Raw genomic sequence first — 26,311 nt, forward strand, 5'->3', positions numbered from 1 at the left:
AAAATATATAATATATATTTATCTAATAAATTAAGCATGTTTTGTATCTCAATTTTTGACATTTATTATACCCGACGAAAAGATAATTACATTTAAATTATTAAATCGCAATTTTATAAAGAAGTAACCGTTCCGCATTATTTTTTTTATTTAACTTGATAAATAAAATAACGAATATTTTGTATGAAGAACGATCGAAAATTTAATCTGTAAAATTGCATGCAAATGAGTTTTTATTTTTAATTTATTGATTTTTCGTTTTTCTTTTTTCTTTTACCGTTTCGTTTTAGACCCAGTTCATAGCATTGGGCCATGTGAGTATTTAAAAATCTGCAATTTAATTTTTTTTTTGTTTTTTTAATGTCTTAACTGTCTTTCTGTTATCTAAAGTATATTAACTTATGTCTTTTCTCATGCACATTTTGGAAAACAGGTGGGATAGTAATTTTGCTAGTGCAATGGAAAAATCTTGCATGTTGTCTATGTGAAACTATCTTTCTGTGCACTGCAAAATGTTGCTCTCTCTCTCTCTCTCTCGCTCTCTCTCTCTCTCTCTTCTTTCTTCTTTCCCTCATCTTCCTCCTCTCTTTCTCTTTATCTACAGTTTCATTTGTGGTATGTTGTTGTTACTTTGTTCATTATTGCATGCTTTTTTGTTGTGGAACATGTTTATGTTTAGCTGTGGCTTATGTGAAATGAAGTTTTTTTGGTTTCAATGTTTTCCTTTTTCTTTAAGAGTTGCTGTTTTTGCACAAAAAATGCATGAAATTCAGTTTCAATTTCTATATATAAATATATTATTTGTTAAGTTTAAATTATTAAGTCAATTTTAACGATAATAATGTTGTTATTAATTATAATAATAATAATAATAATAATAATAATTTTTAGTATCTAGTGATATATTAGCCATGAACAAGAAACAATATAGGAATGTTAAACTGATTAAAGCTACCAAAATTTTATTAGATTAATCGTTTATCCAGACTCTTCCGTTCTGTCGTTGGGTCTCTAGAGCATTCAAATCGAAAAAATTCAAACGAGGACGTCGATAAAGTTCTGTTGAATGCTTAAGAGGAAATTCAAAGCTGTGAAAACGAGTAGCTTGTTTTTTAAGTGCTCTTATTTAACTTGCTTTATATAATCTACAACTCAAACGTCATCCACTTCTAATTAAGAAAGAAGGCCGAAATTTTGAGGACGTATCGAATTCCGACGACAATGAATTCTAATGATGTTTTAGGGGACGCGGCTGTGGAGTGAGGTCACTCTCGCTCTGAAATCCAATAAACATAACTAAATATAGAATTTAATCATGAAGTGTTGGTGTAAATACACTGAAACGATATATATGGTGGGGGTTTGTTCCCTCACTCCCAACGTCACCCACTCCCAATCTTAAAAAACATGACTAAATAAGTGTTTTAGAGTTGATCTCACATTCAAATTTCTTCTTAAACATTCGTGGAAATTTTATAGGTGTTAAATTTTTCAATAAAAAAGTTCTAGGAACTTAAGGATGGGACAGAGGGAGGAGTCTTGAAAAACATTTAATCAATGAATTAATTTTTACAATATCTTTCAATTGTTCAAGTCTTCATAACAAAACAATGAATACAAAGTAAATTTATATAGAATAAAAACTAAAATTAAATTAAAAACGAAAAAAGAACCGAAAAATTCAAAGTTTGGTTCTCCTCTGTTATGTTCTATCGTGGTTAAAACACCCATTTTCCACCCTAACCTTATAAACAACAGTAGAAATATGGAATCCACATAATTTTTAAGACTTAATAAAATTAATTTTTATTGTAAAAAGTTTTTATCAATAGGAATTCTAAGTTATATCAAATAAATAATAATATAAATATATATTATAAGTAAATTAAAGTGCGCCGTAATATACTTTATTATATTCTTTCGCATTAACAATTTATAAATTGTTAACAAAGGTATTAGTCTATAATAACAATGTTTCAAAGAGGAAATTGCTGGCTTGTAATATTTACAAATGTATATAAATACGAAAAATAATTTAATTAATTTTGCTACATAATTTAATACACAAAGCATTTAACAAAGAATTTGTAAAAGTATCGAACGTAAAAAAATAAAACCCAAAAGTGATTAATGGAATCAGGATATTTATTGGCATTAAGTGCTTTTTAGCATATTATTATAATAAAGTATATTATATTATAGGTATATATCAAATTTTATTAATACAGTGGACCCCCGATATAACGCGCATGTCGGGCAGGAAACAATACCCGCGTTATAAGGTGAACCGCGTTATACCGAGTGGCGCGGTGTAACCCGGTTCAACTCTTTACTTTAACAATAATGTCAAGCTTTTCTTTCACACTGTAAGCTTTTCTTTTACTCATCATGCATACAATAATTAAACAGTATTCACAATACATTCAGGAACTCAATACATACACAATTACTCAATACGCAGTAACAATAAAATGCGCTACTCACTAACGCCGCACGGACCTGTATAAACGTGTTTGAGCTTATCGTGTCGTGAACATCGCCCACACTATAACCGAGTGCGCGGTATAGTGAGCAGCGCTATAACGAAGGTCCACTGTATTTTAAAATATCAAAGTACTTTGATATGTTAGTCAATATTTGGCAAATGAATTAATAATTCTACAAATATATTTATTGCTTTTATAAACAGATATTAAAGAATTAAGAATAATAATAATAAAATACATTCTTTTTAATTGTAGGTGTTGTGTTTGTAGTTGAAGAATTGGATTACGAAAAAGTTCAAAACTATCAGCTCACGTTACAAGCCACGGATTCGGTAACCGGTGCATTTGCCGACGTAATTATTAATATAAATGTCGAAGATGCTAACGATAATCCGCCTATGTTTTCTCAATTGTCTTACGAAGCGAGTGTTTCGGAAGCAGCGTCGTTCGGGACTAAAATTTTAAAAGTAGAAGCGACCGACAGAGATAAGGGAAATAATCAAAAAATTCAATATCAGTTATTAGGAAATGCTTCGGCTTACTTTCATATTGAACCGTCTGATGGAATTATATTTATTAAACAGTCTTTAGATCACGAGGTACAATCTCAACATTATTTTGTTATCGTTGCTGTTGATGGAGGATCACCTTCGCTTAGTTCTACGGCAAATGTTTGGGTAAATGTCTTAGACATGAATGATAATCCGCCTCAGTTTAATTATCCAACTTACAGTTGTATAATCAATGAACGTGCTCAGAGAGGTCAATTTGTTACAATTGTTAATGCTATGGATCCAGATATATCTGACAGATGGAAGTTAATGTATTCAATTGTAGGAGGAAATGAACTTCAAGCATTCACTATTAACAACAAATCAGGTAAATTAAATATTTTGAAAGTAATAGAAATAAATAAGTGTAATAAAGATAAATATCTAATACTAATTAAAACAGAAAGTCTCAACCAGTACTAAATGCAGTGTATAATTGATGATCAAACTGACCTTTTGTACTGGTACAAAAGGTCAGTTTGGTCATCAGTTATACATTAGTTCCAGCTTTAAAAAATAATTTTTATAAGTACAGAGTATTGTATTGTATTGTTGGTTTATTGACATAAGTACAGAGTATCTGAAAGTTACTGTGCAGTGATAAATTTGTCATGATATAGAAATTATATGTATAGCATTGCATATGAGACCTGTAAGTTGTATGTCCCGCATTTCCACTTTGCAGTAGATGGTGTTACTGTACTGTGGGAGCTTGGGGCCATCAAAAATTGGATTATGGGAATTTAGGATAAGACCCTTCTACCAGGTGTCTGTTGTCGGACGCACTTCCAATTTAGACAAGAAAAAAAAACAATACGGCAGATAGATAAAGTGCGAGGGTAAGAGTCACTCCGAAGTCTAGAAATGAGCCTCTCAGAAGAAAAAGTTTATTACGGAAAAATGAAACATAACATTTGAACTTAATAAAATAAAAAGTTTATTACGGAAAAATGAAACATAACATTTGAACTTAGTTTAAATTAATAGTAAGTACAAAACCTGTTTTAGGGAGTTAGCCTATTTTTATTTGTAAAACACAGAATACCTAGCGGGGTGTCTGAACTTTGCGACTCACCAATATTTAATGCTATGGATCCAGATCACCACGGCATTAACATAGCAACTTTGCAACTCACCATACTAATTTAGAAACACACCAAGAAAAGAGAGGTCTTTTCTTCTGAGAGTTGACTTCCTTTCTGAATGCTGTGTTGATTTTCCTTTTTTCCCTCTCTTCTGCTTTCTCTTCCTCTCTCTCCCATTTCTCTAAATTGTTTTTAATCAGTATTACTAAAAAATTTAGAAAGCCCCTAAAATTGGAAAAATAGTCGAAATTTCTGTACAAAGTTGGTTGATAAACATAAACAATCCCGGTGTCACGAGATGTGGGTGCAAAGTGCATCCTGTCTGGTAGTTAACAATTGTTCATTGTACAACCAGACAAAACAAAAAAAAAAGGTCTAAAATACATATATAGCTTAAAAGACAATAAATTGATTAAGGTTAAAGTTATAATGTTAATAATAATTCAAGAATACATATGTATATATATAAACAGGTCTACAATAATAACCAAATTTTGGGGAATGGTGGGCCTCCTAGTACTAATTGTTTACAGAGGTTCTATATTTGAAATAGTTTTTTGGAAGACTTTCATGAGATGACAATTAGATCCACAGGGAACTGATTTTTTTTGCATGCTTTCTCAGCATGCGCAAGTGGTACCATATGTGGCTGAATGTGGATGGATGGAGAAGGGAAGAAGGGAAATGGGAAACCCTGGAAGCAGTGCACTCAATTACAAAAAATATCTAAACCAAAACTAAATTTATTTGACTAGATTATATAAGATAATATAACTACATACAGGATAAAGCCATATGATATAAACAAAATAATTCAATATTTAATATAACATAATCAAAATATCTAATGACAGCCTTTTCTATGCTGATGCCAATTCTACCTTATAAATTATTTCTGCCTAACAGTGAGAGAGAGAGTTTACATTTGATCATGGGCTGATAAATATCTTGATGACGGGTGATGATACCCTGTTTATAGGATGCGAGTTTCTGTCTTCAATGAAAATAATTATTTTACAGTAATATGAGATTTGCCAATGGGGAGAAGGGGGAGGTTAATCCCTCTTCTTGTCAAGATAAACAAAGGGTACAAGTGTATTGTGGGTTGGTTGTTGACACTAAAACAATCACTTTTACATAACAAACTGTTTATTTGGAAGACAGTGCTTACGTAATTCCAGTCGAGAATTCAGTCTACAGTTCACTGTCATTCATTCACAGTGATTTGTTGGAGTCTCAATGGCAATTTGACAGAGTTTTGATCAGTGATAAGACAGCCCAGGGGCAGACTGGCTGGAAGTCAGCATTGTTCAGCAGAATGAAGATGAAGTCCAAGATGACAGGAAAACCAACACAGAGTTGAACGAGGGAGAAGCAACCACCCTTTGCCCTTGAATTTCAGGGTTTTAAAGGATTTCTCCACGAAATTCATAATTTGATTGGTCCCAATTTTCTCTCTCTACATCCTGATTGGTACCTTTCCTGTTTCCAGGTGAAATTAGACGATCAGATTGAGCATAGGAAAGATTACTCTCTGTTAATCAATTTGACACTTTCAACTTCATCTACAAGTGTTGATTGAACTTTGAAACTTTCACTGATCTCATGTGATGATATTTTCTTTTCTGACACCTAAGAATTTTTCTACTTTTATTATTTACAATGCAACAGGCTTTTTTTTTTTAAAAGAAATGCTACGTTTTCTCGTTTATTTCTAAATTTTGTCATGTCTACAAGCATCCAAGTCAAAGCTCGATCTTTTCACTTGACATTCTAAACATTCCAATTCATTAGTTCACGACAACTGGTGACCTTGTGGGATCAACCATATTATTTATTTCATACCTTTGTGACAGATCCATTTCACACATTTTTATAACAAAATATTTTCTTAAATGAATTGGTTTTTGTATGTTTAATAAAGAATTTGGATTCTGTTTGGGACCTCACAGTATATGAGAATTGGAATGGAGATGACAGAAATTGGGATTTGAACTGGTGAGGAAAATGACATGAAAATAAGCTTGGCAACTGGCTAGGAACAAGAGAATTGGAACTGAGTTAGGCATTAGGCAAGCTAGACTGGATTGGCGGACTAACTGAACTGGACCAGAGTTGAGAGATGGTTAGTCTCTACCGAAGCGACTGAACTGGATGACCTTTTGACCTTTTCTTGGTCCTTTTAAGAGGTTTGGTCTGCTTCCTGAGTTGATATGCCTCCTAAAAAGGCAATATCGTATGGAAGCTTGGTTGTTATTCAATCCCGAATTTTCTCTCTACTTTACTGGATGAACTCTCTCTCCCATGAAGAGGAGTCATTGAAAGGGAAGTGTTATCTTTGACAAAATCTTGCCACTTCCTCATTGCTATTTCTAAAATTTTCTCTTTTTGTTAAAATTTATTTAAATATTATTTTTCTTTAAAATTTAAACAACAATTTTTTTACAAAATCGTGACTCAGATCTCACACATTGCTGATTGTATAATCTCCCATGGAATCTACCCTATTAGGTCTCTACACCTTACTTCCCTGGATTTTGGGACCTCTGGAAGACATTTCTGACATTTTCTGTAGGAGAAACTGCAATATTGTACATAAAACTTCACTTTTATTCAAACTTTACTTAAATCTTTTCCACTGCATAGTAACTTTTCAGATGCCCTACATTTATTTCTATTTAACGCAGTGGACCCCCAATATAACGCACATGTTGGGCGGGAAACAACACCGACATTATAAGGTAAACCGCTTTATACCAAGTGGCGGTTCACCTCTTTACTTTAGCAATAATGTCAAGCTTTTCTTTCACACTGTAAGCTTTTCTTTTACTCATCATGCATACAATAATTAAACACTATTCAAAATACATGCAGGAACTCAATACATACACAATTACTCAATACGCAGTAACAATAAAATGCGCTACTCACTAACGTCGCAGGGACCTGTATAAACATGTTTGAGCTTATTGTGTCGCAAACATCACCCACACTATAACCGAGTGTGCGGTATAGTGAGCAGTGCTATAACGAAGGTCCACTATAATTCAATTAATATCCATATTTATAAACTGATCAAAATTTAAGTTATCCATTAACTAACGTGCATTCATATAATGATATTTAAAATAATGAATTCTAATTGATTGAACTTCTGATGCTTATCATTGACCATGTGTTATGAATACAGATGTAAATATTCAGAGCTTATTTCTGTAAATTTACAATTCATCTAAAACATTAACACAATCACAAGCTTTTAAAATGTTTATGCTTTATTCTCAGAAGTTACAAATCTGTAAATGTGAAGGACATTTGCCCATTACAATTTCTCAATGTGTGCAGCTCATGTCACACAATACACATCAAACCAATACTCAAATTCTTTCTACACTCACTACAGTATATCTATTATCATTTCTCCCACAGCAGCCACAATTCTTCAGCTCCGTGGTTGTATTCTGCAACTCTGCACATGATGAGTAATTCCATCTTTGCAAACTGCAGAACACAAATTGCCTACTCTATTACAAAGTTCCCATTTTCATTTATAGTGCTTCTAGGTGCAGTAGACAACAAGACATTTGAATGCAGATGGGAGATGAAATTCGATTCAAATAATTGTTATATATAATAAATTACTAATTCATTATGTTATATTTTAAGCACATAAACTTACTACAATTTAAATATATATTTTTTCTTTTAGGAATTATCACAGTATCAAATGTGCATCAATTCACGCAGCAGCCTTCTTATACATTAAATATATCAGCTACTGACGGTGTTTATTCCAGCTACGCACAAGTAATGATAGAGATAGAAAGTGCCAACCATTACAGTCCAGTCTTCACTCGAACCGTGTACGAAGTTGCTCTGAAAGAACATCTTCCGATAGGAGTTTTAATTGTAACTGTGTCAGCCATAGATAAAGACAAAACAGAGTATAATAAAATAGAATACAACATACAAAGTGAAGAATTAAAAAATATTTTTCATATTGATTCTGAAACAGGTATATATGTATATAATTTTAACTGTTCTATTAAAACATCTAGTTTCTTGTATGTAAATGCAATATTTCCAAGGCAAAAAATGTTTTAAAAATATATAGTGTTAAAATAAATATATTATATTTAAATAACTTTTTTTAAATTTAATTATTTTTAGGTGAAATATATACAAAGTTTAGTCTCGATCGAGAAAAACAACAACTTTATGAAATTCCAGTTGTTGCAATTGATAAAGGTGGTTTAATTGATTACTGTACCGTTCGAGTTACAATTACGGATATCAATGATAATGCGCCGCAGTTTTCCATAGTTGAATATAAAGCTAATATTCAAACAAACATGACTGTTGGTACAACAATTCTTAAGGTTTGTAAAAAAAAATCTTAAAAACCTTAAAATAATTATTGAAAACAAATTAAATATTACTATTTTCCAGGTACATGCTACTGATATTGATGATGGTCCTGCTGCTATAATAGAATATAGCATTTATGAAATTAATAATTCTTCAATATCAGACCTTTTCGGAATATCTCACAGTCAAGGAGAAATTTATTTAAAGAAATCTGCTGCTGGATTAGGTAATTTACATGTGAAATGTTGTTTGTTTTTTTTTTTCTTTTGGTAACTCTTACAGCAAGCCCATTATGGGTTCGGCAGGCCCACAATGGGGCGACCTGGTGGTGAGGGACGAGGACCGACATATCTGGATGGACCCCCCCCCGAAAAATTTCTGGGGATTTTTCGACCCGTCCAGATTCGATCCAGGGTGGCGGGCTGCTAACCTTGACCGCTCGGCCATCCGGCCGCATAGTTAAATTGTTGTTAGATACTTCTTTAGATAATTTTAGATTTATTCTGAAGAAATAATCATCGTAAATCAAAAAACACATACTTAATACTCTTAAAAATATCAAAAAATAAGTTTGAAATTAAATAAACTGGTGTAAATAGATCATTTATCAGCCATTCACACACTAAATCAATTAACTCCATTAGTTATGTGAAAAATGTAAAAACGGGCTTCATTGAGGTGGAGTATTAGTGAAGCCTCTTCTATGTGGCTTACAGAATTACGTTTGTTCTCAAAAGCTGTTTGATTGATTATGATTAAACTTTACCATTTTCCATTAATTGCAATGAGGAATCCAAAAATGTAATAAAAAATGGAGGTCCATGACTTAGTTTTTGAGTTTTACGATCATTCCGTAAGCTTGCGTAACAAAGCATTTTGTGATGTTTCACGGTTGCTAGCGCGTCTGCTATGGGCTTTTAAATCGAGTTTGTTCTCAAAATTTAATGGGTTGATTTTGATAAAATTTTGCCCATCTTCCATTAATTGAGATGAGGAATTCAGAAATGTAATGTGGGTCCATTTAAATGTAAAATATCCATCCAGCAATGAGTTGCTTTGATTAACATTTTTGGCAACATTTCAGATTTTAGTGACACCATCTGTTACTAAATTTTATTATTAGAAACTTTTATATTTTTAATTATTATAAAATGGCAAAAATCTTCATTTTGAGGGTAGGGATGGGCTTTATAAAAAATTGTAAATGCTAATTATGAGTAAAATTGTCATTAAGTCTAACCCTACTCCAGATATGACACACAGTCCCCTTTTATATTCAATCTTTAACCACTAAAATTTAATAGCATCCCTCCCCTGGTATGTAAACCTCCCTGCAGAATTTCAGAAATTTTTGACAAAAAGCACAAAAGTTATTAAGCTTCAAAGAGGGTGAACAAAATTGTACCCTACACACACACTAACATCCATACATATAGAAAAAAACTCCAATTTTTTTTGCATTTCTCACCATTTTAAAGTCCCAAGTCCAAACATGTAAAAATCTTTGGGGGAGTCATTTTGACCAATCGTCATACTTTCCTTCTCTTATATATAACAGAGCCAGAAAAGTAAAAACAGAAATCCGTGACTTCATTCTCCTTATACAAAGGTGACAAAATTAAAGTTTTCGATATTAAAGTGATGGTGTTCATACTCACTGATGTGACTGAGCTCATCTAATGGAATTTAAGCCTATAGGTCAAAAATAAAAACAGCATTGTGTGCACCTAACAGAAAACAGGTGCAAAATGAACAAAATACAAGAACAAAGCAATCAATGGTGATCGCTTTGTTCTTGGATTACCTCTCTGTGTCGGCAAGTGTAAGGATCATTTTTTCTGTGGCTGGCAGGTACAAGGATAGCTTCTTTTCTGGATGCAAGTGCTTTTATCTGTCCACATCCATTAGGTACAAGGATCGCCTCTTCTGTGCCTAGTAAATGAAGGGATATTTCCTTTCTTTCTTGATCTGCCTCAATTCTATTGTGATATGACAGTCACATGATGTCCTGGTATGTCATTACATAAAAGCTATGCCTGTAATAATACATTCTACAATGTTTATTTAAATTTAAATTTTAAAAGAATGTATATTATTTTATCAATTTCTCTACGAGTTAATCAATTTGGCAAATGAGTGGTCATATCGGGATTAAATTTTCAATGTTTAGGTGAGATGCAAACTCTTCAATTGTTTGCATAAAATTTCACAAAACATGTGTATAAACACACACAAAAATATTGCTTATCCATTGACATAACATATGGTTAATTAAATACCTTTGTTTCTAGAAGGCCCTTAAGATCATAATACTTTTGAATATAAAGAATGTACTGCAGATATTATGAATTATCTAATATTTGCAGAATCAACACATCCCAAATACATAAATTAAATCACATTAATTTAATATTAGTAACTAATATTATGTTTAGTTTCGTTCATCAAGCCAAACAATTTTCCAACTCAAGCCATTAGTTTTTCTGTTTTTTATATACATTACACATTTTGAAGTTTCTTATTTCTATAAGCCTGCTTAAGACTACAATTAAAATAAACTTAATAAATTATAAACCTGACAATTCCATACAAAATATTAAATTAAATTAATTTCCCTGGTGCTCCAAGGTACAAAGTTTGTGCCTCAACAACTGATTACACAAAATGCTCCATGGATTACCAGTAATACTTCACAGAGCATTTTTGTAAACGTAGTTTAATTAAAAAAAATAGAGACACAGTTTAAAAACCTTTCACAGTACCAAACCTTACACGCACCACACTTACAGGCATGACACCATGGCAGAGCTTAAGTGATTAGAAGTTATATAAAAGCGATTAGAAGTCATATATATATTATGGTGGCGCATGGCTACAGTAAAGGTTTGGTCTGCAGCCTAACCCACGCATACGCCAACTGTCCTACCCCGCGACGCGTTCCGGATTCCCAGCCAGCAACTTGCGGCATCCGGCATTCCGTTACGGAGGGCGGGCGCATGGTCGTCCGTTACTGCCAGCTGCTTGACCCACTATACAAGGAGATAGCTAGACGGCGTCACATTAGTATCACCTATAGGAGATCCAGCACGATTTACGACCTGCTACATAATGCTAAGGATGCGATAGATTGTGACAGGGCCCCTGGGGTTTATTCCGTCCCCATCAGAGACGATAGGTTCGGTAGGGATTTAGTTTACATTGGTGCAACCGTTCGTTCTATGTGGAAACGGTTATGGGAGCACCAGGTGGACCTCAAAAACAATTGGCACACCACGGCCCTTTTTGACGTTTGTTTCCGACCCAGAAATTCGGGCAGACTTCCCGAGCATGAAGTTAATATGGTGTGTCTTCTGTTTCGATGACATACGGCATCTAGAAGCGTGGGAGATATATAAGACCAGTGTCAATGGCACCTGCATCAACTTTAAGGACAGGGACTCGGTTGTGCATGCATGGAGGTACCTGTTCGAAGAATTCGAACGGTGCCGGGAGGAGGGGTGATACGCGACACGTATGTTGTTTATTTTACGGGCAACACGGTTCTGGCGGTCTGGTGGGGATGACTTTTAGTTCCCAACCTGATGAAGGCCTCGGTGGAGGCCAAAAACGTTCATTGGTTCTCTATCGTATACAACACTGTGAAAGGTTTTTAGACTGTGTCTCTGTGTTACGCACTACAGTGTTATTAGTAGAAGTAGTTATTGAATTAAAAAAATAATGAATACCAAACTTGTACCAAACTGAAGTGAGGCACAGTGTATGAGACTTGTGGTTTGTATGTACAGTACAGTACATGTAAATTCACTTATCTAAGCCTTGAAACCTATATTGTACCTCCAACAAAACTTTCAAAATTAGCATAAATATTTTTAAAAAATCAATTCAAAAAGCAAATCTGGACTTTCTGATATGAAAAGAATATAAATGTATAGAAAAAAGAAAATGGCTCAGGGAAACAGAAAAATTTTTTTAATAGTAGTAGTTTTCATGCTAAAATGTGTTCTGAAACAGTAATAGATTTACATGGGAAAAAGTGCCCCTAAAATACCAACTCTACAACCATTTAATGCAGTAAAAATTTCTTTATTTAAATGTTTTCAATTGTTTTAAATGATCTTTTTCAGAAAAATTACAGCTCCTAAAGTAGTAAAAAACATTAGTACTCCTAAAAATGTATAAAAGTAAAACCATCATTTTATTGCAGATAAAAGTATACATAGAACATGTAAATCTAAAGAAAATGATAGAAAATTAAAATTGGTTAGTCACTTTCAGAATACGATCAATCACTTTCATAGCTTACAAATGGAAAAGCATTATACTTGCAAATACACACTTGTTATATATTCTCTTCAGGTGCAGATGGCACAAGGAAAGTAAATCTTTAAACTTCAAAAACGATTTCTCAACATCAATAGATGTGAGAGGAGCATGTTTAGTTTTCACTAAAAGCTCCCAGTTTTGTGACTCTTCGAAGATATTCAGGAATTATATTTTGAATTTTTCTTCAGGGAGTATTTCAGTTTCTCTAATTGGAATACATCCAACCAGTTTTTGGCATGTTCAAAAATCTTCTACTGCTTCTCAGTAGACAGACCATATTCCTCAAGCTAGAAACTGAACTGATGAATGAACAATGTAAGTTCTTTTAACACAGCTTATTGTTTTAAAAGACTCATTGTGGCTGTTGAAGACTTTTCATCCAGTTTATTAATGGGAAATTTTCAGCAAAAAAACAAACTATTTGAATCCATATATCTCAACCTGGTTATTACAAGGTGTTTTGGGAGTAGCAAGTGGGAGTATCTCTGTATATAGATGTACTGTACATTCACAGGACATTTAGTCAAAGTCTATTTCATTTTTAAAATGAAATCATTGGCCCAAGAAAATTCTGCCCTAATTGCTTCACATACCTTGTTAAGAAAATAGGTAAGAAAAGTCATGTGTTTCAGATTCAGATACTTCAGAATATAAAATAAAGATTTCAAGGCATAGGAGGTTTCTGCCTCCCTATAATTAATTACAGTCTTTAAAAAATATTTTGAAGATTTCTAATCCTTTCAGGTGTTTTAAATTGATCCAATTAGAACTTGACTGTATGCTATATCGGTGTCGTTTTCAGTAGCATATAAAGTCAAGATGTAGAGGATAGGTTCTTTTTGATAATGTAGATGTGCTCTTTAATCTGTTTGTTCAACAATTCCTCCAATGTGAATTGGAGCATTTAGGTTTTTGTTAAAATATTTGTCAGTAAGTGGGATAGAGTAAATCCCTGGAAGTGATTTGTTATTTACTGGATCTTTAGAATTCCTTAATAAGAAATAAATTGTAGGTTTTTGTTTGTATGCCAGACTAAATTGTTGATTTTAGCAATTTGTTTGTAAAGATTGGAGAGTAATTGGTTATAACAAACCACTTTGTACCTTTTACTTTATTATTGTTGTTGCAAGTGGAATGTATTTGGAATTCAATGATCAGGGTTTTTATGATGTTAGGATGGTATCCATGATCTCAGGCCACTGGAGTGATGTATTTAAGCTCCTGTGTTCTGTTGAGGAGATTGGATCAGTGTGTAAAGGCACTCTTGGTCAATGTTCTGAACATTATATGTGAAAGGCTCCAAGATTCCTTAGGGATAAAAATAGGTTTGTAACCCATTTTCCTGTACACTTTGATGGAGATGTGGAGTTAGAAGTGTTAGAGTTAGCCAGAGATGGTTCTGTATCTATGGTATGGAAAAGTGATTGCTGGCTAAGAACCACGGAGAAGGGAGAAGGACCCATAGGTACTTAAGTCATCTTCAGTCAGCACCATGGGTGACCTGTATGGTAATATCTTAAGTAATAGTTCTGGAAGCAAAGATCAGATGGAGAAAGTCCGGGTAGCGTAACTCGCAACACACCTGCAAGGTAAGCAGGAGTTGTGGGTTTGAATTCTGCTCCAAGCTAATTCTTATCTTTCAGAAATTCTAAATGAAAAAAGGTAGTATCTGCAGGGGCACTATCTTTCAGTAAGCACAAGACAGGAAAAATATCATTAAATGGGATAAAATCATTAAATTATTTGATTTGAGTTATTTCTTTTCATTCTATTTTCAAAATCTAATAGAAAAATTATATTTTTTAATCCTTTTCTTCCCTCTAAAAACTAACTTTACTCATTATCCATTAATTTCAGTTAAGATAATGTTTATTTTTTACTCTTTCACAGCTTATCAAGCCTATCAGTTTTTTGTCCGAGCACAAGACAAAGGTATTCCAAGACAAGAAAATGACGTTCCCGTGAGCATCGTAATATTACCAGCCGATGAAAGTGGACTTCAGTTAGAAAGCACTAGTTACGAATTCTTTTTACCCGAAAAAGCTCCGATTGGCACTGTCGTATCGACGTTAGTAGTGACAAAATCTGAGCCCGTAACTTATTCTTTTGTACCCGCAGTAGAAGGATCAGATGCTCAATATTATCTTTCAAAATTTAGTATAGATGAAAGAGGGAAAATATTTTTAATGGCATCACTTGACAGAGAGGAAAGAACACAATATATATTAGTTGTAAAAGTTCAGTCGAAATATAATCCTTTATTTGTTACAATGGCTCATATAGTTATTAATGTAATGGATGAAAATGATAATGTTCCCATATTTGAATCCAATCCGTATGTAGCAACCATAGCAGAAAACATAAAAAAAGGCTCTACTATATTAAAACTGATTGCTCATGATGCAGACATTGGTCGAAATGCAGATATACATTATAGTTTTGCAGCAGATTCTATGAAGTATGCAAATGTGTTTCATTTAGATCCCAAGACAGGTTGGTTATCGACAATGGTAACTATGGATAGAGAAAGTGAACCATGGTATAATTTTACGATTGTTGCACAAGATAGAGGCATAATTTCTTTTATGTCTATGACCAATGTATTTATCAAAATCAAAGATTATAATGATAATCCACCATTATTTAAAAGGGAAATTTACGACACAGCCATAAATGAAGATGCTCTTCCGGGTACTGTTATCGTAACTTTAGAAATTGATGATGCCGACGAAGAAAGTGCAAAAGTTGAATTTTATATAACCGACGGAAACTTAAGGGAACAATTTCAAATTAAACAAACAGGAGAAATATATGTAAACAAACCTTTAGATAGAGAAGAAGTTTCTCATTATTTTTTAGAAATTACAGTTACAGACGGTACCTTCGTTAGCAAGAATCATGTATCTGTCGATGTTTTAGACGCTAATGATAATCCTCCCATATGTTTAAAGGTAAACCGTTTATATTAATTTTTCTAAAACTTAAGCGTTATACTGCTTAAAATATGACTCAATTTTATCATTTTTTATAGCCAAGATATAAAGAATTAGTACTAGAAAATACCCCTCCTCAAACGTATATATTAACAGTAGAAGCTAAAGATGCTGATGAAAGAAGAAATGCTCAGATGCAATACTATTTAACTGGTAAAGGTGCTTCTGACTTTGTTATTGATTCATCAACAGGTAAATATTTTTGTTTTTATTAACTCAAAATGCATATTTATTTTTTACAAAGTTTAAATAAGTATTCGAAAATCTTTTCAGGTATAATAAAGACAGCCAAACCATTGGATCGAGAAATTCAATCAAACTATTTGCTCGTTGCTCATGTTCAAGATAAAGGTTACTTGGAGTGGGAATGTACCAGCATCGTTGAAGTATTGTTAAGTGACATTAATGATAATCCTCCTATTTTTACAAAATTAGTCTATTCTGTGGCAGTTCCTGAAGATTCGGAGATAGGAACACTTCTTGGCAAAGTACATGCAACTGATAAAGATTTGGGTATGTAAATTTAAAGTAAAATAAAAAAATTTATGCAAACAAACACATATTTACACACAGCAGTATGTAATGAAGATGGTTTATATATCTTAAAACATATAAACCATCTTCATTATGTATTATGATATTAAAAAAATGATCAGTTTATAAATTTATAGTGTAAATGATACATGACATGAATTATTTATTGTAGATGATAATTCAATTAATCATATTGGCCAATGCTATTGTCAATCTATATGATCAACAATAGCAGTGGCGTAGCGAGGGGGTGCAAAAGGGTGTATCATGCACCGGGCGCCACTCGCAGAGGGGTGTCCAAATGGTCTCCAAGACAAACTATATGTGTTTCTGGAGGGAGGAGGGGGCTCCAATAAAGTGTCATGCCCAGGTGCCAGTTATGTTCGCTATGCCACTGACCACAACCACACATTCTTGCAGGATGTATGCATGTCTAGGGTTTTAACAAATGAGAATAAAGTGCTGAGATCTTTTGTGTATTTAAAATAATTTTATTCCAGTCAGATTGCCAGACATACCATACTTTTTCAGTTCTTCTCATATAAAAAATAATTTTGCAATATTATTATACATAATTATACACTCAAACCTGTTTTTGTGCGATTTTTTATTTGTGCGGTTTGTTTTGTGTGATTTTTTGTGTGCGGTATATGAATTTCAATCAAATTGGTATACTGCACAAAACACATTGCACGTATAAAAACTCGCACAAAAAAAAGACCGCACAAAAACAGGTTTGAGTGTACCATAATTTCAGAAATATTAGCATACTTATTTATTAAATTAGCCTCACAATAGATATTAAAATATTCAACACAGCATAAGTATTAAAACAGATTTCTATGCTCTCCATATTATTATTTTATCAAGTCTTTATAATAAAGTAATATTCAGCTTGACTGTCATATTGTCTTAGTTACGGAATAACGTCAGTCAAAAATAACATTTTGTATTGCATTTGTTGTTTTAATGCTAAGCTAAGAATCACTAGAAACAAAAGCTTCCTATCTTTTGTCGTATTTTGTACGTGTATTTATAGCTTTAAAATTATTACATTTTTCTGTCACGAAAAAAAAGAAACAGCAGGACTGGGAAGTGAGGAATCATCATAAAATATTTGAACAAGTGGGTGAAGCCTGTCGGACAAGTGAATGACATGAGTGGGGAGCAAAGTCTCTAGTATTTGTATAAAGTCTCCAGTTTTAATTTTTGAAAACTTGGCTCAATTTTGCTTTGTCATACCATTCAATGATAGCAATGTGAAACAAATATTCTCATTAGTATAGTTACAGTAAACAAAAAAGAGAAATTGCTTCTCTCTAGAAACACTTAAGAGCATCCTCATTGTGCAGTACAGCTTAATGTGTATAATTCCATGCACAAGTATGTAATAAAGAGCAACTTTTGAATGGAGTCAGATCTTCAGAAAAGTATTTCTAGTTAAAGAAATAATTTTTTAGAAATTATTACTATATCAGAAAGTTTGTTATGCATTTTTATAATAAAAATTGTTTAAAGTCTGCATTTTTCGTTTATTTTCCAGCTCTAATTCAATACTATCATCTCAATTTACCATAAATAATAATAACCTGAAACTGTAAAATACTGATACCCTGTGCCCTTCCTTCAAGTATACATTGCCCTTGTGCCATATTGACTGAAGTATCCTCATTTTTTGCTCTCCAAAATTGGTAAATCATCCTGTTATCAAGAAACTGACTATTATTTTTATTAAATAACTTTGTATTCAGATGAACTCTTTATATGTATAAACTTATAATTTTTTGATACCTGCAATCTTTTATATTTAATCCGATATAAAGTATATACTTGGTATATTCCACAGTCCGTAGTTTAAGCAATTAATTTGGCAAGTGAGAAAATTAAAATGAGATATATACAATAATTTATATTAACAAATTAAAATATTTTGATTGATATATTCTTAAAATTATCTTCATAAATTTACCTAAAGTCATTGTATCTTATTCCATTTTTACAGTGTAGATTATTTATACTCTATGGAAAAATGGTTACTTAATTTAAACTAATTTATAAAACTGGAAATCTCCATCTTGGTAATCACGTTGGCATATATCTTATTTATATAATCCAAAGTATTATTTGCAGTAAATTTAATTACTTAATGAGTAATTACATTTATTGTAAATAATATGAATCATGTAAAATAATAACACAAAATATCATTTTAGAAACGTTGGAGATTGTTCATAAATTATGTAACACTAAGTAATAGGCTACTGCTTTTTAAGTTCGATAACCTTAAAAAGCAATATGGCCAATATTTGTTATGTAACACTATTTTTATACTTGTAACTACCATCCCATCCCCATAACACTTTGTAATGATGCTGCGCATATCCACTGCCAAAATTATGTAACACATATCCTCAATTAATCTCCTTAATTGTACTGAAGAATAATAAACAGCACAAGGTACTGAATGAAACAGTATTCTATTAATTACTTGTATAGGGTACGAAACTGTGACATAAACAGCAGTTTTCTACAAAACACTTCAGGGGAAAAAGTATCATTCTGTTACATTGCACTTATCCAGAAAATTAAATAAACTACTGTGATAACCAAAAAACCAGCAGAAATGGTAAAAAATTCACATTAGCAAATGTTTTTTTCCATATTAAATGGACATTGGGCTCTTACATTCTAAATTAAACCAAACAAGATGGACCACCTCATTTCAAAATATGGAGGCTCATTTATTGGTGGACTGAGCACCTTGACAGTCTTGTAGGCCACTGATTATGACAAGAAGCAGGTCTTCCAAACTAATGAAAACAAATCTGCTGGTTTTTTTTATGTGACTGTAGTTTATTTAAGGTTAACCAGTTTCTAGCAGATTTTACTTGTATAAATAATATAGCTATGTATAAATAGCTATGCCAGCCAAATATTATTTAAGTAAATTAATGCTAAAATGAATAATTTTATATCTTTAGAAATATATAAACTTATAAAAATATACTTTTTTTATTCTTTATGTTTAAAACTATAATTTATTTTACAGATATCAATCGGAAAATTAGCTATTCCTTTGTTGATTCTTCAAACGACCACTTCAGTATCGATCCCACAACTGGGATCGTACGCTTACAAGAACCCTTGGATAGAGAAACTAAAGCAATGTATAATTTAACTATTAAAGCTACTGATCATGGACTTTCTCCCCTACATTCTACAACAACATTACTTGTTCTTGTTCAAGATATAAATGATAATCCACCAGAATTTTCTCAAAAGCAATATTCATCCGTCATTTCAGAGAATGCATCGGTAGGAACCGAAGTTCTTCGTGTTCTTGCTGCTAGCAGAGACAGCGGCATTAATGCAGAAATTACTTATTCTATATTAGGAGGAGATGATGATAGTTCCTTTTCCATTCATCCTAAATCAGGTACTTTCTTATTTAATATATTAATTGTGAATACACATGTATTCATCAACTAATTAGGGAATCCATTCTACCATTTCATTTATAAGTTAAGCTGAATTGACTGTAATTTCACTTCATGGCTTCACAAAAATTACAATGACTACCTGCTTTTTTCTGGAGTTTCTTATAATCTATAACCTAAATATTTTCAGATGCTTCTCATCCATTTTGAGTTAAAATGGTAAAAAGCAGTAAAGAGTAATGCAGTTTGAATGAGGATTAAACATCATGATGCCTTTGGAGAATTATGAATATGGAAGTTCAAGTTTGAATTTAAAAAGGTAGATGAGGCATTCAGAATAGAAGTTGCAATTGGAATTTGGAATGTCTGAAGTACTGTTTCGGCTCTGAAGATGGGCAAGAAGCGTCTGAAAGCACTTATGTTACAGATTATAAGAAAAATTTGTAGTCCTCAGAAGATGGACTATAGTCTATTTATCATACGTTGGCACCTACTGTAAACAAACTAAGACACATCTCCCTTTGTTTATTGGTTTAAACCTACATCCATTAATTAGAAATTGCATTGCATCTCATTTGTGCACAGAAAATAAAATCCTTGCTATTTATTTTGTTTTAAAAAATTCTTAATTATATAAATATCACATAGATAAATTCAGACATTACCATAACGTTTTCATTTGGAGGTTTGCAAATGACTTTTAAGAATTGCCTGAGAATTTGCTTTGTTTTGTTTTATATCTATTTAATAAAATAGATATGTAGATAAAAATTCTGAAGTATGTCCAACTATGTTAATTGTATTTTGTGTAAGTCTTAATAATATATATTTAATATTAATTTTTGACAAACTTAAACAATAGAAATAATTTAAATGGCTACATAAAAATGTTAAAGAAGGCTATAATAACTTCTCTAAGTACTATCTTAGTAATTTTTAAATTGTTGTGACCACTCTGACTTACTTTAATTAACATGTGCAGAGAAAGGGGCTTAACTGGTCAACATGTGTCTAGCCACTTTCGATTGTGATTGACGAATGAAAATAGCGAGATTGAGGCTAAAGTTTTAAACACGAAAACGTGTACGTTGGACGTTCGGCACCGCTTTCCTGTAAGCCTAAAAGTTTGACAATGGTGTTTGGAAAGTCAGTGGAATCATGCTCGACATTCCAAACACCATTGTCAAACTTTTAGGCTTACAGGAAAGCGGCGCCGAACGTCCGACGTACACGTTTTCACATTTAAAACTTTGGTCTCAACCTCGTTAATCTCCGGCGAATTGATACTGACAAAATGTTTGTTTACAGTAGGTGCCAACTTACAATAAATAGACTTTAGTTATTGTAAATTAAAATAACTGGAAATAACAATCATTGTCTTCATCATCCATAAATACATACTACATAAAATTGGATTAATTAAGTCCAATGTAAGTAAATATACCAGAAGTATCTGGCACAAATTAATGACGTTCGAATTTTTAGTGATGTTTGACTGGCTTTAATCTGAAGATGATTATTGTTTAGATAAAAATCATTGAAAACATTGTTTTTTCATTAGTTTTAGTAAGTACAATTTGTGCTAGACATTTCTGGTATATTTATGTGCATTGGACTTCATCATCCACGTTTTTGTTTGAAAAGATATTGGTTTATCTTGGAAGTTTGTCAGCAAGGGATGTAGGATACATCAGCAGATGAACCAATTGGAAGTTAGTCTCATATAATCTTAAATAATTATTATTACTATGTTTTATATATAAAATTGTGCTTCATGTTTGAAAGTTGAAATACAGTAGAACTTTCCATATCTGAACTAATGCGAGTGAGAGTGATCCAGATATTAGAAAAATTCAGATAAGAGAGTGTAAGAATTTTTTAATAAGACTATAACATATATGCCTACTATATGTATAAAAAATGTTTATTTTGACTTTGATGCTTATTTTTGACAATTACAATTACAATTAATTTTCAAAATACTATGTTAAAGTTGTTTTTTTTGTTCGCAAATTGCTGATGAGCTACTACATCACACCAATGCCTCATCATTGCATCTGCGGTGGTTGACTTATTGCGCTTTTCTATGAATTTCAAGGTAACCTTAGTATAAAACAAAAGATTAAAAAACGTACACACTGCAGTATGGAAAAGTAAGATTCAGAGTAACGTACAATATTTCTAAACTTTTTGCTTGCCTTTGATCAGTCTGGGCCAGATGTAGAAGAGTCTACTATAGTTATAAATCTAGAGATACTTATATAATCTTTAGATATACACAGTAAGAGATAATCTTTAGTTGTCTCTTATCATGAATATTGTATAAAATATTTTTATATTTTATTATATTTTTGTAGCTTCTACTATTGAGAATATATCTTACATTCTACTTAGGTAGATATTTTAAATATATGAATTTCATAATTTGAAAGCAATCTTGTTCTAATTGGCATTCAATTTAGTTACATTATACAGAACTGAATTAGGAGATGATATTTCCAAAAATTTTTATGGCATTAAATATATTAACTGAGATTGAAATTAATTTTTTTGCATTTATACTATTTTTGAAATGTTGTTAAACCATAAATTCAGTGGCGTAGCGAGAGGGGTGCAAGGGGGTGTATCATGCACCCCCTTGCACCCTCCTCGCTACCCGCTTGCTAATAGTATAATTAAATTTATTTTATTAATAATATTGTTATTAATAAATAATTTGACAGAATGTTACCCAATTTACAAAATTTATTCACGTTTAACCTTCTCGAGCTCGTAATTTAAGTCCATTCAATACGAGACGTATAAAAAAAAAAAATCAAGATAAGTCTTATTCTAACCGTTTTTGGCAGAAAGCATTCGGTTATTAATTTATAAGAATTTCAAGATTATATTTGATTAAATGAACAGATTCAATTAAATTTAATGAAATATTTTGGTTCTTTTGTATATATTTATTATATAGACTATGAATTTAAATAGAAACGTCGGTTTATTTATAAAGGAATTATTCGTATTCGCATAAAATTCGAGAACGAAAAATGACATTTTCAGAAGTAAATACTACACGAATAATTTATTTTAAAATAATTTAAATGGATATTACTACAGAAGAAATTATATTTAGGCAATTAGAAAGAAAGATTAGACTTTAAATACTTGTTTAAAAATTTATTTTTGATAATGTAAATATGATTTGGAGATTATTATAAATTTAAACTGTTTTCCGATAAAGTTTCGAATGGAAGAGATTTTTATTTTTTGTATTTTTAAAATATAATGTAATTTACAAACACATGATTTCGATTAAAAATAAAAAAAAAGTAAAGAAATCCTTAAATAAAATTTAATCTAGATTATAAACAAATTATGATCTTGCGTAATTTCGTCTCTTTCAACACGTTCGAGTTATTAGAGCAGGAAAGGATACAACTGTTTACAGAAAAGGGATAATATCGAATCAACTTAATTCAATTATTAAATTTAAATACAGAATTAGAATTCTAAGTAGTCTTAAATTGAATCAACAGACAAATTTATTGAAATACTCGATAAATATATTTGTGCTAATTTCTGTTTCTTAAACAATGTTTTAATATTGTTTTGTTGAAACTATAGAGAAATTGTTTTTTTTAATTTTTATTAAAAAGAACAATAAAATAAGTTTTAAAATAGTATTCTATTTATTTCAGATAATAACACTTTAAATTTTATTTTTTCTATTTATTGTTTTGCCTTATTAAATTTCTTTTATATTTTTAATGTCTGAATTGTAACCACTTGCTCTATTTTAATAAAAAAATATTATAATTTTTTTAAATTTAAATAAACTTCTTTATGTTTCATTCTCTTTTTATTATTCAGGAATCGTCACTGTTTCGAAAACGTTGGATTACGAAAAAATACGAGAGTACTGTTTAACAATTAGAGCCGTGGACGGAGGTACACCTGCACTGAGTAATGAAGCAATAGTAAATATATCTATAACGGATACTAATGACAATGCACCTCTTTTCAACCAACCGTCGTACAGAACAATAATTAGAGAAGATGCTACGAGCGGAGATAAAATAATTCAGGTAAATCTTTAATATAGCTGTAGAAATAAAAAATAAAAAACATTTGCTATATAAACAGAAAAAAATATTTATATTGAATGTAAATATCTAATTCGGCAAAGTTTAAAATCTTACTTTCTTTGTTTAATCTATTATACTAAATCATTCAGAATGTCTTTGTATCAATAATTTTCATGACATCGTAATTTTGCTTCGAGGCGAGGAGGATAAGCTAAAGCTAGGCTAAATTAGAACATCTAATGGTAATCTGTATATATAATCGAGACGAGTTGATAATAATAATAATCAGCGCAGAGCCCAAACAGTTAGGAGTTGGAAGTTGAAATTTGGTACACAGTTAGAGTACGTCACGAAAACGCACACTAAGAAGGGATTTTTCGAAATTCCTCCCCACGGGGAGAGGGACTGGATTAAGGCTTAACACTTCCATGAACTATAGAAGTGTTAAGTAACAATGGAATTGTTAAGAGAAAGCAATGTGCAAGACGCAGGTGCAGTTTTTTTCATTTTTGTGGGAAATTGAACATATTTTTAGACCCATCTAAAAATTCTCTAATTAGTCTGGAAACAAAGGGACCCAATTCTTGCATTCTGTGAAAACGGATAAGGTAATATTCTTAATCTTCGGTATCGTTACTTTTGCCCGAGCGACGCCGGGCCCCTCCGCTAGTTTAATATAAGTGAAAATAATTTATAATCTGAATTTAGGAAATTTTACATACTCAGGATTCCTACGCACCTGGAAAGTCGTGGATTTTCATTAGTGTTCAGGGAAAGTCACGGAAATTAAAACAAAAATTTGAGTAGGAACCCTGCATACTGGATATTTACATATTTAGAATTAAAATAATATACGCTGCCTTAAAAATTTACAGGTATACAAGATAAAAAAAAAGTTAATTACTGTTTGCATGCAGAGAGGTTTTTTTCTGTTTAGATAGTAGCCTGGTAATTGTTTAATGTCAATGACATTATAAAATTAAACATGCATTAGTAATTCATCATGTAATTTAAATTTAAAAGAAGAATATTGGCAAAAATTCAAAATTAGCTTAGCAGTTCGTCTGTTTAGACCTTTGGAATTTTTTTTATTCGTGTTTATTTTTTTAATTAAATATCTAGATGTAGTTACTTAATCTCCATAAACCAATAATTGATATCCAGGTATATTATAAAAAAAAAAGTATTATGAAAACTAAATTAATGTTTGTTTTATTATTTAATAATAATTTAAATTTCATTCCTATAATTGAAATATTTTTTTCAATATTCTATCTTTCTTTTAACTAGATTTATTTTATTAATTATTATAATACATCTAAATTGTTTTTGCTAATCTAATGATAGCTATTTCTAGTAATCAAAATATATAGATATAGCATGATATATATATATGTCGCAGGGATATGATAAAAGTGGGGATTTGGTCAAATCCCTAAGGGAGATGATCAATTTACTGAAGATGTTAAAATGTAAATTCTATAGAGTCATTTCCCTAAAAAAATAAGTGATTTGATCAAATATTGTACTATTTTAGTGAAAAGATAAAATAAACACGCAATATGTGGAAATAGCGTAGGAGAAGAAGGATATGGATCGAAAATTTTATGCTACTTATGTCAAAAGAAAAGAAAATTATAGATCAAAGGGAACATGCTGCAAAATAAATACCTAAAAATATCAGCTGAAAAAATGGAAGATTTTTCATTGAAGAAATTTAAGGACGTGTTAATGAATTTCACAGTTTTGGTTGATGTACAGTACCTAGGGTAGATAGAGGTCCATTAAAGGGAAATAATATTATGGGGATAGTATTATATAAAAAAAAGTGGTTTATACCAAATTGGTACTTCAGCTGGCATTATAAAAGATTGGCTTCCTAGAAACGCTCTTTAAATAGCTACAACCACATTTACCGAAACTGTCCCACCGATAAAGCTAAGTTTGTGAGAAATTGCTGGAAAATTATCTTTATTTGGAAATCAAGGGTTTAAGAAATGTTCCTGTGAAAAATCCAAGGTACAATGCAAAACAAATAGATGTGCCTGTAAAAAAATAACGTCCTCTGTAACTCCAGGTGCCACAAATCTGTGTGTTTCAATAAAAATAAATAAACTTGGCGTTATCTCTATCTTTTCATATAAGTACTTCTTACTTTGTTGATTCGTTTTTTGTCATTTCACAAAACCAGTTTAGAGATTTGATCAAATCACTTTATTTAATTAGGGAAATGTCAATATCGAACCTTTATTTTAACATCTTCAGTAAATTGATCATCTCCCTTAGGGATTTGACCAAATCCCCACTTTTATCATATCCATGCAACATATATATGATGCCGACTGGGGATGCCTTATGTACCGATGGCCTTACGTCTTTGGCACTCAATCAGTCAATCATATATAACTCATATGATTATATTTAAAATTAATTCTGGAAGCGAAGATCAGATGGAGGT

General features: G+C 31.5%; 1 protein-coding gene across 1 annotated transcript in view; it reads left to right on the plus strand.

Annotated features, from left to right (window-relative positions):
* LOC136987822 (fat-like cadherin-related tumor suppressor homolog) overlaps window positions 1-26,311 on the plus strand; it is a 254,157-nt gene that overhangs the window by 204,276 nt on the left and 23,570 nt on the right. The window contains 10 exon segments of the mRNA XM_067285564.1: window positions 291-314; window positions 2,742-3,365; window positions 7,832-8,137; window positions 8,293-8,501; window positions 8,572-8,716; window positions 14,704-15,764; window positions 15,845-15,998; window positions 16,080-16,319; window positions 19,390-19,776; window positions 23,639-23,853. Of these exon segments, the coding sequence (XP_067141665.1) occupies window positions 291-314; window positions 2,742-3,365; window positions 7,832-8,137; window positions 8,293-8,501; window positions 8,572-8,716; window positions 14,704-15,764; window positions 15,845-15,998; window positions 16,080-16,319; window positions 19,390-19,776; window positions 23,639-23,853 (3,365 nt within the window).

Source organism: Centruroides vittatus, unplaced genomic scaffold (assembly GCF_030686945.1).
Source record: "Centruroides vittatus isolate TY-2023 unplaced genomic scaffold, ASM3068694v2 scaffold_2802, whole genome shotgun sequence".
Taxonomy (NCBI): domain Eukaryota; kingdom Metazoa; phylum Arthropoda; class Arachnida; order Scorpiones; family Buthidae; genus Centruroides; species Centruroides vittatus.